Consider the following 15786-nt stretch of genomic DNA (forward strand, 5'->3'; position numbering starts at 1 on the left):
TTACACTTTATGCAACAACCTCTCTATTACATTGTTTTCAATGTATGTGACATTGGTTTTGATAAGTCATGTTACTTGTTTCATAGGAATAAAGCAACAATAAATGTGAATTCAAGATAATCAAAGAACTTAAAAAGCAACTTTCAAATTAAGCCTTAAGCATAATTCAAGCACAGCAAATGAGACACAACTATTGCAACAGTATTGATTGGATGTTCTTTCCATTTAATTCAGTTGTACATGACTACAAACACATAATTACTGTCTGCTCTCGTCTGGACTAGAATCACTGCTAATAGAAAATTACATGTCTGACAGAGATAATATATACTTACAGTATGCACAATTTGGAGTGAAAGAAAAGGTTTGAATATCATTGACAAAGGGAACCATACCTGATATTGTTAAATAAATTTATACATAGCACAGATTACAAAATCTTTAGAGCGGTATTAAACTCGTATAATATGGATGCAAATTTGTTTCCACCGGTGCTTGTTGAGAGAAACGCAGTATCTGTTCTCAGACTGAAAAAAAAAAAAGATGATGCTCAACTTGGTTACAGCGATAAGAAATCTTAAGTGGCAGTGAAGACTAGGAGGATAATTAATGAAAATATATCATGTAATCCACAGGCTAGCTCAATGCATACATTACAATTGTATACTGCGTACATTACAGTCCATCAATACATCTCATGCATGGACAGGATATACATGCTTGTAGTTCTTCTGTGCCAGTCGCTTTTCTAAAGCTACTGTATTTCTGTCTAGGCGTGTTACATGGGCAGTGGGATAACTGCGCAATGCTAACAGGTAATATATTTGCACTCTGTTGTGTGAGGGGAAAAATGTGTTCTCATCAACTTGCTGAAATAAGTATTCTTCTCCTGGGCCTCAATTTCATGCAGAGCTCTTCAAAACATGCAAGTAACCATAGATATTGAGGTTACCATGACAGCAGGTAGGAAACAACCAATCAGCTTTGAGAAGGTTAGCTCTTTGGTTGTCCTGTGGCACCGCCAGGTATGCAGAGACAAAATGATGCTGATGGATCTCTGTAGTTTCAAGTCACACGAGGTTATATGAAGAGACCCATCACCTTTTTCAACTTTCCTGGGACCGAAAATACCATGCGATGATACAAAATCAAAATCTGGCACAGACTTCAAGAATGACAATATGCTGCTTCATGTCCAGTTGTTCATGAACAGCACATGGACAATTCAACTTTCCATCCAGTGCTGTTTTTGTTTCAGATGTTTTGTTCCCCCTTGCCTCTCCCCATTCTGTATTTTTCCCCCTTTGAGAGCACCATACACCAAGACGGTTTGTCACAATCTGTTGTAACCATTTGCCTACAGATCTTAAATTCCCATGGCTGCACTCTATCAAAGTTGAAGCTTGATACAAGTGCAATGTCTGAAACAAATACCCATCAACATTTCCATGCACATTGCCTCTGAAATGAAAGCAATTTACAGTTTCTAATTAATATATATTAAGTAGGGCATGCATCCATTTTTCATGAGCTCATACAACTCAAACCTGGCATTATTCTGGAAATAGTGAAGTTTAACTCATCATGCTCTTCTATAACATGCTAAAACTACATTTTAACTAGTGATAAAATATAAATGTTTCAACTGCTATACAACCATTTCAATACATGCTTTGATATCTTTTTGATAATGGGTTTACACTGTGTGTCACAAAAAAAAAAATAACCATCTATATCATGAGATTGCAGGGGTGGTGGAGATAGTGAGTGGAAAGGAAATCATGCTTTCTTGTTCTTATTGTGAAACTGTCATTTCTTAAATTTGATGACAGGCCAAACTCATCGTCCAGAACTCTTCCACTGGTGGTGGGACACATTCTGCGTTTGGTCAACTATGGAAATATAGCCATTAAAAAAAAAGCAAAACAAAACAAAATGAAGTATGAACAAAATGATGTGTGATAATATCAAATCTGCTGGGAGCCTGCTACTCTGATAAATAAAACAAAATTACAGTCTGCGTTTCAATTCACAAAGTATCCTCATGTCTTCATACGGATCACAAACAATATAGCCTGCAACTACCGGTAGCTAGAAATGATGCCGACAAGATGTTCCACAGAAATTTGCCTATCCATGGCAAACTAAAATCACAATGTCCATATCACAACCAGTAAATATGTGTCACATACAGGTTTTTTTTTTTCCAACTTCCCACATCTCAAAAAGGAAAACTCTCTTTTTTCACTAAGGTATGTACATCTTCTGCAATGTTTATATTTCAACAACAGAACAACCGACAACACAAGATAACAATATGTACCAAGGAGACTGACGTATTTTGCTATGAACAATCAAATCATACAGAGGTGTTTGCACATGGGCCATGATACACTAACCTTCATAGGAATGAATATTGAATATAAAATTATGTTTGTATACGTAAGCAGATCAGAAGCTGCTCTCATGTTTCTAACACTGGATAACTGTTTGGCTACATTGGTTTTAAAGTTTGGATAGATCTTGAGCCGTCGTGGCTGCATGTATGAAAACTAAAGCCACGAGCTTAAATCTCAGATATCACATCTGAAAAAAAAATAGGAAAAACAAACTAATGAAGCACTAATCTTACATATTCATGTGTCGAGGTATGGCAAAGAGTTCCAGTATCCTGAAAATTCTCCAACCTCCACCAACTCTTGTAAGTTACTATAGTAAATGAATGCATGGAGGGAGCAGTTGTAATGACGGCACAAATGCCTATTACGTACCATCAACTTTTCACTAGCTGTACCAAACAGAAGCCACAGCCGTGATTCAGCAACAATGACGTAACTGCCAGGGTATCGCAAAAGTTTGGCTGAAGGCATCTCCTCAGCCGTAGCCTGGAATGTTTCAATCGATCAGGCTCTTCTTCAATGATTGAGGAACAACTTAAAAATGCAACATAAACATCTTCTTTGGCAAGTTTAAAGTGACATGGCGACATGTACATGGTCTCCCAGCAACCACAGTCACTACACAGGCTCTCCTCATGGTTACACAAATCACCACAGATTAAACATTGTTTAGAGAACACATCAGACAAAACCTTACTCGAAGATGTTTTGCTCTTTCTTGCTTCTCTGCACACACACACAAAAAAAAAAATGGGTGTTGCAACTGATTGGCAATTGCTCTACATCGATCTAAATAAGCACTGAATTAATCAGTGTTTTGGACTATCAAGTAAGTATGACCATGATTTCTATCATGGCCACTTTTTAAACACTGGTCAATTTGGTGCCTATTTATGCTGATGCGGGCAATTGTCAATCCACTGCAATCATAAAAAAAAAGAAAAGTTGATGCAAGAATTTAATTTGAAAAATAGGTGTGCAATACACTAGCACCCTATGTATGGGCAGATAACATGTTCCAAGCAAAGCGCTGCGCTGACAAACATTCTGCAAAGTTCTTACACTATTCATGCATTTTAAACAATGGCTTGAATAGCTCTCCAACTCTCAGCAATTTGCACTGCTTCTTTTCAGAAAGAAACTAATTCCATTGCCATGACACACACCTTATAATCATCTCTTGATACAGATTATCTGAGTAAGAAAATTACTTCCCTCCAGGAGAACATGATTCAACTTTTGTTTTTTCCTTCTCTCTTCATGGAAACCCAAACCACCTTGCAACCAACAGCCATCCAGTACAAAAAGCTGGTTTCTAAACATGGTCAAGCTACGAGAGCAAAGTTTTGATCTGCTTTGATTAAAAATAAAGACAACAAAACCAGGCAAACAAAAGAAAAACAAAATCAAAGGTCAGGCAACAAGGGATGACAACTATCCTGACTTTCTCATCTAGCTGGACAGATAAGATGAGAAAATAAAAAGAGAGAAAAAAGAATATGAGACACACTTAACATAGACACACAGAACCTCCAGCTATTTTTGAGGGGTGGGGGAGAGTCCCGACTGCTTTAAGTGGAGGAGTATTGACCTGAAGCGGGTGACGTCCTTTAGGTTCTTGCTGTTCTTTGGGTTGAAGTCGCAGAGGCGCGCGATGCGCTCCCACTCCTGGCCCGGTGTCACCTCGTCCCGCTCCTTGATGAATGCTTCTTCTGCAGCCCTGTGAAAGGGGAAAAATGAAGAGGAGCTGTCATTTCTGATAACTTCTTTCAGACTAATTGATCTCACAACACAACACAACATAACACATTTGTTCAAATTCATGAAATTATTTACGTTGATGTAGGGCAATCAGTTGCAACAACACATTCGTGCTATATCAATTCCAGAAATCATAGTGACAAAATATTACACTATGATCCTTTCACACATTTGAAATAAGGAACATTTAAGCATGACAACTGTAGTTGCATTACAAGTAAGTGTAGCCACTTGGAGCTAACCTTAGAGCATCATATCAGGCACTATTTATTCCATTTGACAACTTCTTCACAATCTGATTTCAATCCAGTTTTCACTGATATGTTGCTCGTATATCTATGCCAGTATGATTCAGTACCACACAAAAATGGCCTCCATTAAACTATAATGAAGGATTCTGTTAAAAATGCAAACATCCATTTGTTTCTTACATCCCTTTCATTATTAACAAAAACTGATGTCATTCGGCATTTCATGCCACAAGACTTAATTGCGACGATATAAATGAGCACCAATTAATCAGTGTTTTAGTAGTAGCCATGATGAAGAAATCATGGGCACACATACATTCAACCTTGCTTTAGTCGACCTCGCAGAAGTCAAATAATCGCCGAAGTCAAAGGTATTTTCAAGTCTTCTTCTCTTTATATCTTATTCATTTAAATCCCTCGTAAGTCGAAGTTTCTCTAAGTGGAAGGTATTTCTTTAGTCCTAATAGATTCAACTTAGGCAAGGTTGACTCAGACCAGCCGTTATCTGATTATTAGACAGGCTTCGCGTCCACAAGAATGCTGAGCTTTCATCTGACGGGCCAGCACCGATTCTTATCCCCTATAGCAGCAGGTACTGCATATTTATTCAAATTACTCTTAAAACACCGAATAATCGGTGCTTACTTACATTAATTTAAATGTCAACTGATTTGACAATCAGTTGCAATAAATACAACTAGACGCAAGAAATGACTTACGTCAATTTGCATCAACTAATGTGTCAATCAGTTGCAATAAAAACTTGACACAAGAATTCATTAATTTGAAGGCTTACCTATTTGATGCCTTTGCCTTGACCCCTTGCTCATCTCGCCTTGTGTACCAGTCCTTGACCTCCTTGTTAGCCGTGTCTTTCCACTCTACCTCCAACTTCATGGCTTCTTCGTCTGGGATGACACACAGAAATGGTGAGAATGAAACGGAATTGCCAAACATTTGCGGTTCTATGTGGTCTATGAAAACTGGTATCAATGCCCCACCTATGTCGCAGACAAACACTTGAGCTACTGTATGCTGTATTGGTATCTTTTTTTATCTTTTATTCTAATTTTTTTGGTTTAACAAAAATGAGTCACTAGTATATTAAAACAGTCTACAAGTCTGTTTGAGAATTTTCTGTGACATTTTTTAATAGTTGGGAGATTGTATGATCAATCATGTATGCCACTTATATGACAGGTGAAATTTACATGCAAAGTGAATATATACACACAGCACGCAGAAAAAGGAGAGTTGCTATAAAGCCCTTTTTTATATCCCTCTGTGTTTAACCTGCTATAGGTGATTTGAAAATTAGAATGGAAAGAATCAACTCCATCTGTCCATGTCTGTTTACATTGACCCAAGAGAATTCTGAAATGCTTCAAAGTGCTCAGTTCTAAGAAATTTTGGCCCAGCTCAAATGGGGTGCAAGATGGTATCTTACCTTTTTGGGCAAGCAGAAGCTTTTGCTCTTCTCTCCACACTCTGATCTTCTCGGGCTCATTCGCTCTTGTGTCAGCAACTGATATTGCAGAGTAGATATCGGTTGGTCCGTTAGTCTGTGGCTCTTCGGCGGGCTGTGAAAATTCAGAAGATGAGACATCATTAGTTCTCAATTGCAAAACCGTCATCTGCAATGCAGGGTAAACTCGGCGAGAACAAATTTGAGCCCCGATGTCAAAACAAGGTTTGCTACTACTGCATAAAGTTGCAACATTACCGTTTCCATGGTTGCAGCAGAGAAACATCAGATCAGTCGTACCCTGTATTTACATTCTTGATGCAAAAACTGCACTTATTTCAATTTACATGTACAAGTATAATGCTCATGAACATTCAAAATCATATGAAAAGAACCCTGACTCCTGCTAAAAAGACACTTTCCTACAGCAAAATCCACTTGGCTACTTTACACTGTTTGTTTGTTTGTTTTTTTGTTTTTTTCAGAACCCCAAAATATAACACTACAACTTCATAGTGGAAAAAAGCATATTTCATTTTTTACACAGTGCAAAAGTTCATGGCAAACATATTTCTATGCATGCACAGCTACATAATAGTACCATAATGAAAACTCAGAATAATGGAGGAATTGCTGATTTGACCCCCCCCCCCCAAAAAAAAAAAAAAAAAAAGGGAGGGCTGGAAGCATTCCGAACAGCAAAAATTGGTCACAACCTGTTTATAAAGTACGCAAATTGTGACACTTGACATGTAGCTACCAACTGGCAAGCCTTGAAGATGTTTTACCTTGTTCTCTTCCGTCATATCCCCAAGAGGGTCCAGGTCATTCTGTTGTGTTTCTTGGGTTGCACCTATTGAAGCAAACACAACAGAAGAACACAAGAGGTTATGTAAGCAAAAGTGAGGAAATTGCACTCGTTAGTTGTTCTACTGTAATGATAAACATGAACATCCCGCTGAAATCAGAACTTACTTCTCGTCATTTCAAGGACTATACCTCCATTAGCATCGTCATCTGAAGCTTGACGGAAATATCTTTCTCTGCCTCAATGTTCTTCTCAATGTTTTCTTATGTTATTTCCTTCCATCTGTCTTTCCCTTCATCTGCCTTTGCTTCCTTCCCTCTCTAATACATCTTTTTCTTCTCACATCCTTCCAATATTCATATTCTTTCTTTCCTTTTCATACAATACTGTGATTCTTTTTCCATCTTTATATTTTCTTTAATCTTCAATCCATCTCTCTGCTTCTCTTCTTTTCCTTTTCAATCTATCTTCACTTTTTTGCTTTCCTCCCTTCTTGCCAAACCTGTCTCTCTTTCTTTTCTATATTCATTTTTTTTCCATCTCAAGGCTACTTTCTATTCTAAAACTAAACTCTGTTCATTTATTTTTGTATTCATAGTGTTATTCCTTTGTTTTTCTTTTTATCCATTTTTTTTTCAGCGTTTCTCTCTATCCATTCCCCCAATCTGGTGTTTCCTCTTAGCTCTGTTTCTCTACTCTGTCTCCCAAGGGCCATACACTGCAATTCAATAGCTATTTTTTTAGATTGACAAAAATCCATTTCAAGCTTAATCGCTTACGATGGTGGTCTCCTGCATTCCATGATCTCTGTTGTTTACTGAAAAATACTGTTTATCTTATTTTATGTTTCTGTGTATCTACATTGTTCAATGCAATCACCTATGTGTATCTATTTATGTACTGTTATCGATTTATTTCACTGCACTTGTTATTCTTTATCTTTGTACTTTTTGAAGTTTGTATTAAAATTGTATTTGATTGAATGCAGAAATAAAAACAAACAAACAAACAAACAAAAATTCACATTTTTCACATTCTTACTTCATTCAAACACACACACACACACACACACACACACACACACACACACACACACACCTGCACAAAACATGCACACAACACAGAACAAGAACAGACCTCTATCAACCACTGCAAGACTTGGTACAAGCTGAGGGAAAGGGAAAACCCAAGCACGCCTGTCCTTTTAAAGATACCATAGAAAAAAAAAAATCTCTCTGTGATCGCTATGGGATCGCTGCACTCATATCAAATCCACAAATGATCCGACTGTATTGCACGCAGCTGTGAGAACGTGTAGAATTCTAGACAACCATTGATTTTCTTGTGAATCATTTTGAGGATTGAAAGTGATGATGAGCTAGAGAGAGACAAGAAAAAGTTCTCACATATTGAATAAAGCTAAAGATTGAATTTTATGCCATAAAACTGGAATTTAGGCACCTGGTGCAAAAGGGCACTAGCACCTCCGCCCTCAAGTATCTAGGGCATCTTACTTGTTCTTTAATCATGTTCATCTCAGCCCCGTTTATTACACATTTGGGCGCTAGTGTATTTTCGCATCTCTTTGTCAACTGATCTCCAAACATGCACAAACTCGCTCTAAATATCCAACAACCACAAATATTTGCATCTGAGTGAGACCCAAGTCCATTGCAGTAGAAATGGAATTTTTGCTGTTTTGACACTTTAAACACTTGTTCAGAATAAAGCTGTATGTCAATCACAGCTACAGATCACTGCCTTGCACAGGAGCAGACAGCGCAAAATGGTATACAAAACACGTTCACGGCACGGCAGCAAGCGCAGCGATTGATCTGAATGTAGCGATCTCAGAGCGATTACAGCAAGTTCTATGGTATCTTTAAAAAGATAAACCTGCTTTTCTGCCTTTCCCTCAGCTTGTACCAAGTCTTGTGATAGTGATTGGTTGAGGTGACAAGGGTGAAAGAATATAAAGAGAGAGGATCATAGCAAAAGTGGGAAAGGAAATAAATGAAAAGATACTAAAAATGTACCAGTAAACCTGGAAAAATGAAACAAAAGGTTTACAAAATAGAAAGTACGAGTGTACACTTCAAATAAAAACAAAAGATAATGGAAGGAAAGAAAGAAAGAGAAACTTGCATTATATAAGGAAAGCAAGAGAGATGGTAATGTTTGAAAAGAAAAGCGGAAAGCAAAGAAGAATTAAGATTAAACCAAAAAGAGTAGGGCCTAGCTCCTACTGGGTAGAATAATAGAATGAGATGAATAGGAAGGAAAGAAAGAATCAAACTGGTCGAAAAGGAAATAAATAAAAGTATACATCGGAATGAAACATACATACATGGAAGAAAGAGATATTGGAAAAAGAAAGAAAGGAAAGGTAGATGGAGGAAAAGATAACCCATGCAGCATGAAGAAAACAAAGAACAATTAAGTAGAAAGTAAGACTAATTAGAAAACTGAAAAAGTGTGACGAGAAAACCCACAAAGAAATGATTAATGGAAGAAAACGGAAAGTTAAAAATACCTGAAAATGAAAGAAGAAAAGATAGCAAAGAAAGAGAAAGAAGGGGTTGCAAACACATGTGCTCAACTACACTGTGTATAGAAGCTGCAACTGCTAGCGCTACTGCTAAACTTGGTTGGAGAAAAGGGAAAACAAATTTTAGCTTTTCAAAGACACCATAGAAAAAGCCGCTGTGATCTACCTTACATTCAGATCAGATCATACAATCCCCCTTTACTAATAGACACCATCTAGTATTGCATGCATTGTACGTACTCGCACTGTGCCAATTCTGCAATTGATTGCTTGTGTACAGTCATGAGCAGCATTTCAAGTGATCGAGATTTTCTGACAAGTTTGTAAAAGTGTTTACACTTAACTTTTATTAGACTTTAGAGACTCAGCTGCAACTATCTTAGGTTAGGCTCTAGGGTCTTACTGAATTGTTGGGTGAGTTTGTGCATGTTTCAAAATCATTTAGTGTCTAGGTGCCGCAAATAAAAGTATGGCATACTCGTGAAATAGGCCCCACAACTGCGTGTCCGTACTAAATACTACGGCGGCTCGCCTGTTTATACTCATGAATTCAGCCCCAACGTGTGGCGTTCATCGGTAGATAAGCACAGCGGTGGGGCTTTCTTCCACAGATTAACTCGTGAATGCGGCCCCACCAAACGGCGTTTAAGCGAGATTGATACATGTACAGTGGCGAGGCCGATTTCCACAGCATAGCATCTTTTCCTTCTCCCTTTCTCCCATTTTTTCCGTTGTTCTTCAATGTTCAATATTTATTCTCGGAAGGACTTCCTAATGACTTGTCCCTCGACTAATTTAACGGCCAATTTAAACATAAATACAACCGTAACCTAAACCTAACCCTAACCTAAACTTGCTTGCTAACGCACGGGTGCACGCGCACTGCGGTGGGGCCGATTTCACCAAAAGTATACTAAACGTTTAACTGTAACCTCGTTAGTGTAACTGTTAGGCCTCAACTAGAAATCTAGTGCCTACATTTCGTCATTTGTTTGTCTTCCATCTCAGTCCCGTTGGCATTGGCCATTTTACCAATCACTGCCAATTGGTACGTAGGTACAGTAAGGGTACCGGTTTTCGACACTTTAGCACATTTCCTTGTTTACCATCAATACTGCACCATTTTACCTCGGAATTTCGATATGAAGTTGAGCTACAAAGGCCAATAATAATATGCCTTGAACGAATTCCAGTTTGAATGCACTCGTGTTCAATTTTAGCGATTTCCGTCACGCCGTCGCTGGCATCAGATTTCGACACCCAGCATCATTTTTCGACACAATCACAGCGCGCATCACACATAAATCACATGGCGCGTACAGTATGCGTACACTGCATTGTGGACGCAAACCAGCAAAGTACCTGCGCAAGAACTTGTTGTTTCCTCTATAACGTGTCTGATTATGGGAATGTCGAAATCTGGTGCCACATTCTCAAAGCCAACTCTTTCTAACGTTACAAGTTTGCTCATTATTATCACGAATTCAGCCATGAAATTACTAAAGACGATTATGAAATCAAACATCAGGATTTGCAAACAAACTGATACTAAAGTAAGATAACCGGCATGGGTGAATTTCATTTTACGGCGATGTATACAAAATGCGTCATATTGTTTGAACCCCTGAAAATGGCCAACATCAAAATTTCGGTAATCGTGTAGAAATGCACACCTACCGTTTGCTTCGCTGTTTGTCAATCAAATTTTGTGCAGCTATTGGAGATGCTAAATTGAACGATATCAGAGAGTTTTCATGGAATTAGAAAGCCGAAAAGGTAAGAAAAATGAGAAATCGGAGTTGAAAAGTACGTCGGTCGCGACCATAGTCTCCGACGTATTAAAAGTGCACCGATTTCGCAGAGAACGATGTCAACGATTATAATCGATTCTGGTAGTCTCTAATTAGCCGCTTACTAACAATATCGAACTCGACTCGTGCAATACGTGTAGCCCCAAGGCCCTACTTTCTTTTTCGTATTTTTTTTTTCTTATTGTTAGCTCACCCAAGTCGAAGCAGGGAGGCGTGGGACCACCTCCCTGGTCGAAGGCTCAAGTGAGCTATTGTGATAGTTCTTTGTTTTCATTGCCACTATCATGATTACCACTATTCAAATTATTGGTACGATTATTCATACCAGGATTAAGACATCGATCCTTTCTTTAAAAATTGTGGCAAGTATTGATTTTATCATGAAAAAAGTTGATAATAATTTAGATTAAATTATTTAATTTGAATAGTATTGAAGGGAATAGAATGTGGTTGAAGGAAAAGTGGTAGAAAAAGGTTGGGCTATTAGGGAGAGAGAAAGAGAGAGAAAAGAAGATGAGAAGGAAGTTGAATTCAAAGGGAATTTGTTTCTAGTAATTTTCATCATTCATAGGCCTAATTTAATAAATTAATGAGAATAGTATTACAAAAAGTGTATGTTATACAATCATGTATTACTATTCTGGACTTCTCATAAAGTGCTCATTTTACCTAAAAAGAAACAGAATATTGAAATTGAAATGGTAATATGTTTTCGATTGATAAGTTCAACTTACAGTAGAAAGTAATTGTTTTTATGATAGTATTTATTTTTCCATTTCATTTTTTATTATGTATACAAAAACAGCAACCCAGTATTTGCTTTTGTTTTGTAGAAATCCATTTTATTGTGCAATATTCATGATGGATAATTCCCATTTTTTCATATATCTTTTACTGTTTTGTACACATATTATCCGTCCATCATTTAGTCAGCGAAAAATGTTGACAGATATACAGTCACATGCAGGAGAAAATTAACTAAAACGATAAAAAAAAAAAGACGCATCAAGATCACTTTCTTTTTTCCACATTATACTGTCGAGCCGACATAATTATTGTGGTTAAACACCAAACAAGCGGCTGTATTACAGACTACAACGATCGATTATTCTCGTTATATCGCTCTTTCACATAATCGATCATCCATCATGCTACGCTGAGACAGTCGTCGATCGGCGTACTTTCGAGTCAAAATTAGCTACCCGGTACTTTTCTTCTGTAATTGACTTTGAAATTTCATGAAACCGTCGATCGGCGTACTTTCGAGTCAAAATTAGCTACTTTTCTTCTGTAATTGACTATGAAATTTCATGAAACCGTCAGTTTGACATTTCTGATAGCTACAAGAAGTTTTCATTGACAAATTAAGGAAGGAAATGGTAGGTGTGCATGGTGTGCATTTCTACATGATTACCAAAATTTCTGCCGACACTGTGTTCTTCTTCTTCTTCTTCTTCTTCTTCTTAGGGTTACGCCCACATCCTTCACACTTAAAGATTATTGTAGGCTTGTGCATTGGGTGCAGGACAGGTATAATGCTCTCTCAGTGCATATAAACATAATAACTTTCATTTGGGGTGCATCAGTGCTGTAACAGGGTGTGAGTAAAAACAGAGTGGCCACTCCTATGCCGCTGTCAACCTCTCCACCAGTCGTTGGCGGAAGGCATCTGCAGAGGTGGGGTAGATGATGTCAGGTGGCAAGGCATTCCATGTTCGCACTGTGCGTGGAAAGAATGAATATAGGTGGTAGTCTGTACGGCTAACTGGTATTTTGTAGCCCTCTGAATGGATGTGCCGTGTGACTCGGTGTACTGGAATGATATAAGTGCTTGTATCAAAGTTGACTAATTGGTAGTGCATCTTGAAGAAGAGAATGAGGCGCATATATTCCCGTCTCTGTTGCTTTTCTCCTAAATATTCTACCGTCAGATTATGATGACGAGTGACAAACAGTGTTTATATAAGACTAGAAATGTGATTGATAACTTGGACTGTGGTTGATTGTTGAAGTCAGACGTTTGTACTGAGTATAAAATTTAATAAGAATTATCTGCTGGGTGTCGAAATCTGGGTCCTGTCGAAAACTGGTGCACTAACGGTAGTTTGTACACGTACAGAAAGAGAAAAGCACGCTCTGGATATTTTTCAATTTGCTGACAATGACACACCGTCACGTCACACACAGTCAAACTATAAATGTCGTGGTATTTAATTACACATTTCCGTAATTAGGCATTCCGAACCCGCTGCTGCAACTGCAGTGTCCAGTGCAGATGCAGTGACAGTGTGTGTGAGTGGCCGAGACCATGTACGCGCGATGCACAGCACATGATACATATGTACGGTACACACGTTCAATGGTGTGTACAGCTATGTGGATGGAGCTAAAGGGCTAGCGACTCACTGCACAGAATACATACAACACGACCAAATAATTACCGTCAGCTGGCACTGCTGCTGGGGTAGTGTCGATTCCAAAGTTGTCATCCTCAATTCCCGCTAATTCATCCTGCTCTCTTGCTAAAAAAGCGGCAGCAGGATCTTCTTCTGTCGTCTGTGCGGGCACATTTTCACCACCAAGTTTTTCAAACTCGTCAAAGTCGGCCATGTTGGAGATGTGGACTGGGCGTATTCGGTAAATTTCGGAATTACTGCTCGGAAAACATCGGAATACACGCCCACCTCTCCAAGACAATAAGCATTAAACAATGATCAAACTTTTAGTACACAGATGATATGAAGATAAGACAAAAATAAACTTGAATAACTTATTTGAAATAAAATGATGTTCTTATTTCAAAAATTTACCAAAGACCTATGTAATCCGGATTTTAAAAGAAGACATTAACGACTCATTAACATAATGTATACGGTACGGTGCTTCGAAGTGAAGCAGAACATCGCTAGCCGCTGTACAGAAGCTGGCGCTAAGAGAGCTTACTCTCGCGATTTCTCGTAGTACGCTCGTGGGAAAAACAAAGGCGCCATTTGGGTAACAAAACCGCTGGATGATCGATAGAGGGCGTATATTACGTGATCCCAGAGCGGACGTGATCCTATGGCAGGTACGCCGTTTAGTGATTTCTGTCTCCCTTAGTTTCATTTTCTCCCTTTTCAGAGGGCACACAGAGGAAGAAAATATGTACTTAGGACCTCATTTTGTCATACAGAAGTATAATTCCTGACTAAGCATGAAATGCCCTTTATTTTCCAGTAAACTGCAGTTCCACAAAGTTTGAGTTAAAGGGATCGTGTAGTTCTGGTTGAGACCTAATTTCAGGTTTCTAACATTTTTTGGTGAGATAATGAGAAACCTCTTATATGAAATATGAAAGAGCATGTAATTCTATAAGGAATTCAACGTTTATTTGATGAAAATTGGTTTTGAAATGGCCGAGATATCAAAAAATGAGCGATTCTGATAAAGTGTGGGACCCACACTTTATTACGATCGCTTTGTTTTACTTTCTTTTTGGATATTTCACTCATTCCAAACCCGATTTTAATCAAATAAACTTTGAATTCCTTTTTAAAATTATATTTTCTGTACTATATCATAAGTGTTTTCTTGGTGTCTCACAAAAAGTTAAAAGCCCATTTCTCATCTCCACCAATACTGTACCATCCCTTTAATTGCTAGAAATTACAGTTATGACAGTAGAGCGTGTTTTTTTTTTTTTTTGTCAATAAAATAAATCATCGTGCTTCAATCGTATAGGCCTATTGTAGATAATCGTTCATGGTGCAGCTTTCTCTCGCGCGTCCCCTCTTCCTCCCTCTCCTTTGCCGTTTTTTGTTTTTTTTTTTCAGTATAGGAATTTCGATTCCTTAATTCATATTCTGGCATCTCCGAGTTCCCCTCTTTTGCCCTTCTCTTATGGGAATCTTTATTCTACCATAACACTTGGGTCGTCTGCCAAAGCCGTTTTTGTTGTGTTTTGTATAATACCAGTAGTGCCTATCATTATTATTTGACCCTATATTATCGTTGCAGTTATCATTATAATTCTTCTTCTTCTTCTTCTTCTTCTTCTTCTTCTTCTTCTTCTTCTTCTTCTTCTTCTTATTATTATTATTATTATTATTATTATCATTATTATTATCATTATTATTATTATTATTATTATCGTTATTATTATTATTATTATCATCATCATCATTATCATTATAATGATTTTTTTTTGCAAATTGTGTAAAAATATCAGTTTTTGCAGCAAGGCTCAAGAGCATGAGGAGGGGCAAATATTAACTCTTGTATACTTTATGTCCAACAATCAAGGTAAATCAGGGTAAATCAATTTATATATAGTGCCCTACTGTATCGTATAGGCCTATTTAACGATTTGGAGAGCAAGAGGGAGAGAGATAGACGGTGCCTGTAAGCAGCTCAAACACAAACTTTGAGGGACTACAGATTGAAAAGTAAATGAGAGTAGGGGAGAGTGAGGAGAAGCAAAAATTGTGATTTGATGAATTTCCTCCTATATCTTTCCTGCATGATATTTAGAATGCATGGCCGGCGAAACCGGGGACTGCCCCCCCACTGTTTTGCACCATATAGAATACATAGAGTGTCACCACTTTGCCTCCCCCCTCCCCCTACTTCAGTACCCTGGAAGTGGCACTATATAAGAGATAGAATGAAACCTTGAAGTGTGAGGGCGGAAAGGCCGTTGTTTTTGCGCTGAAGACCTTTTTTTTTTTCACCTTGGCAGCTGAAGAAACCCGGAAGTGCACCATA

At 38.0% G+C, this 15786-nt stretch overlaps 1 protein-coding gene across 1 annotated transcript; it reads right to left on the bottom strand.

Moving 5' to 3' along the window:
* Positions 1-204: 204 nt before the first annotated feature.
* On the bottom strand, positions 205-13681 carry LOC140240269 (clathrin light chain A-like). Its single transcript, XM_072320053.1, has 5 exons — positions 13485-13681; positions 6665-6729; positions 5859-5991; positions 5208-5319; positions 205-4119 (listed from the first exon to the last, which is right to left on the bottom strand). Exons 1-5 carry the CDS (start codon positions 13651-13653, stop codon positions 3936-3938), a joined length of 663 nt encoding a protein of 220 aa, XP_072176154.1. The 5' UTR covers positions 13654-13681; the 3' UTR covers positions 205-3935.
* Between the last annotated feature and the right edge of the window lie 2105 nt (positions 13682-15786).

This window comes from Diadema setosum, chromosome 16 (genome assembly GCF_964275005.1).
Source record: "Diadema setosum chromosome 16, eeDiaSeto1, whole genome shotgun sequence".
Lineage (NCBI taxonomy): Eukaryota > Metazoa > Echinodermata > Echinoidea > Diadematoida > Diadematidae > Diadema > Diadema setosum.

What these genes read in the sequence shown, in the direction of transcription:
- LOC140240269 (XM_072320053.1), bottom strand. Translation starts at nt 13,653, where the DNA reads ATGGCCGACTTTGACGAGTTTGAAAAACTTGGTGGTGAAAATGTGCCC. An exon ending in AGCAGCAGTGCCAGCTGACG is followed by an intron (nt 6,730 to 13,484) that starts GTAATTATTTGG and finishes TTGCTTCAATAG; the next exon opens with GTGCAACCCAAGAAACACAA. An exon ending in ATATGACGGAAGAGAACAAG is followed by an intron (nt 5,992 to 6,664) that starts GTAAAACATCTT and finishes GAATTTTCACAG; the next exon opens with CCCGCCGAAGAGCCACAGAC.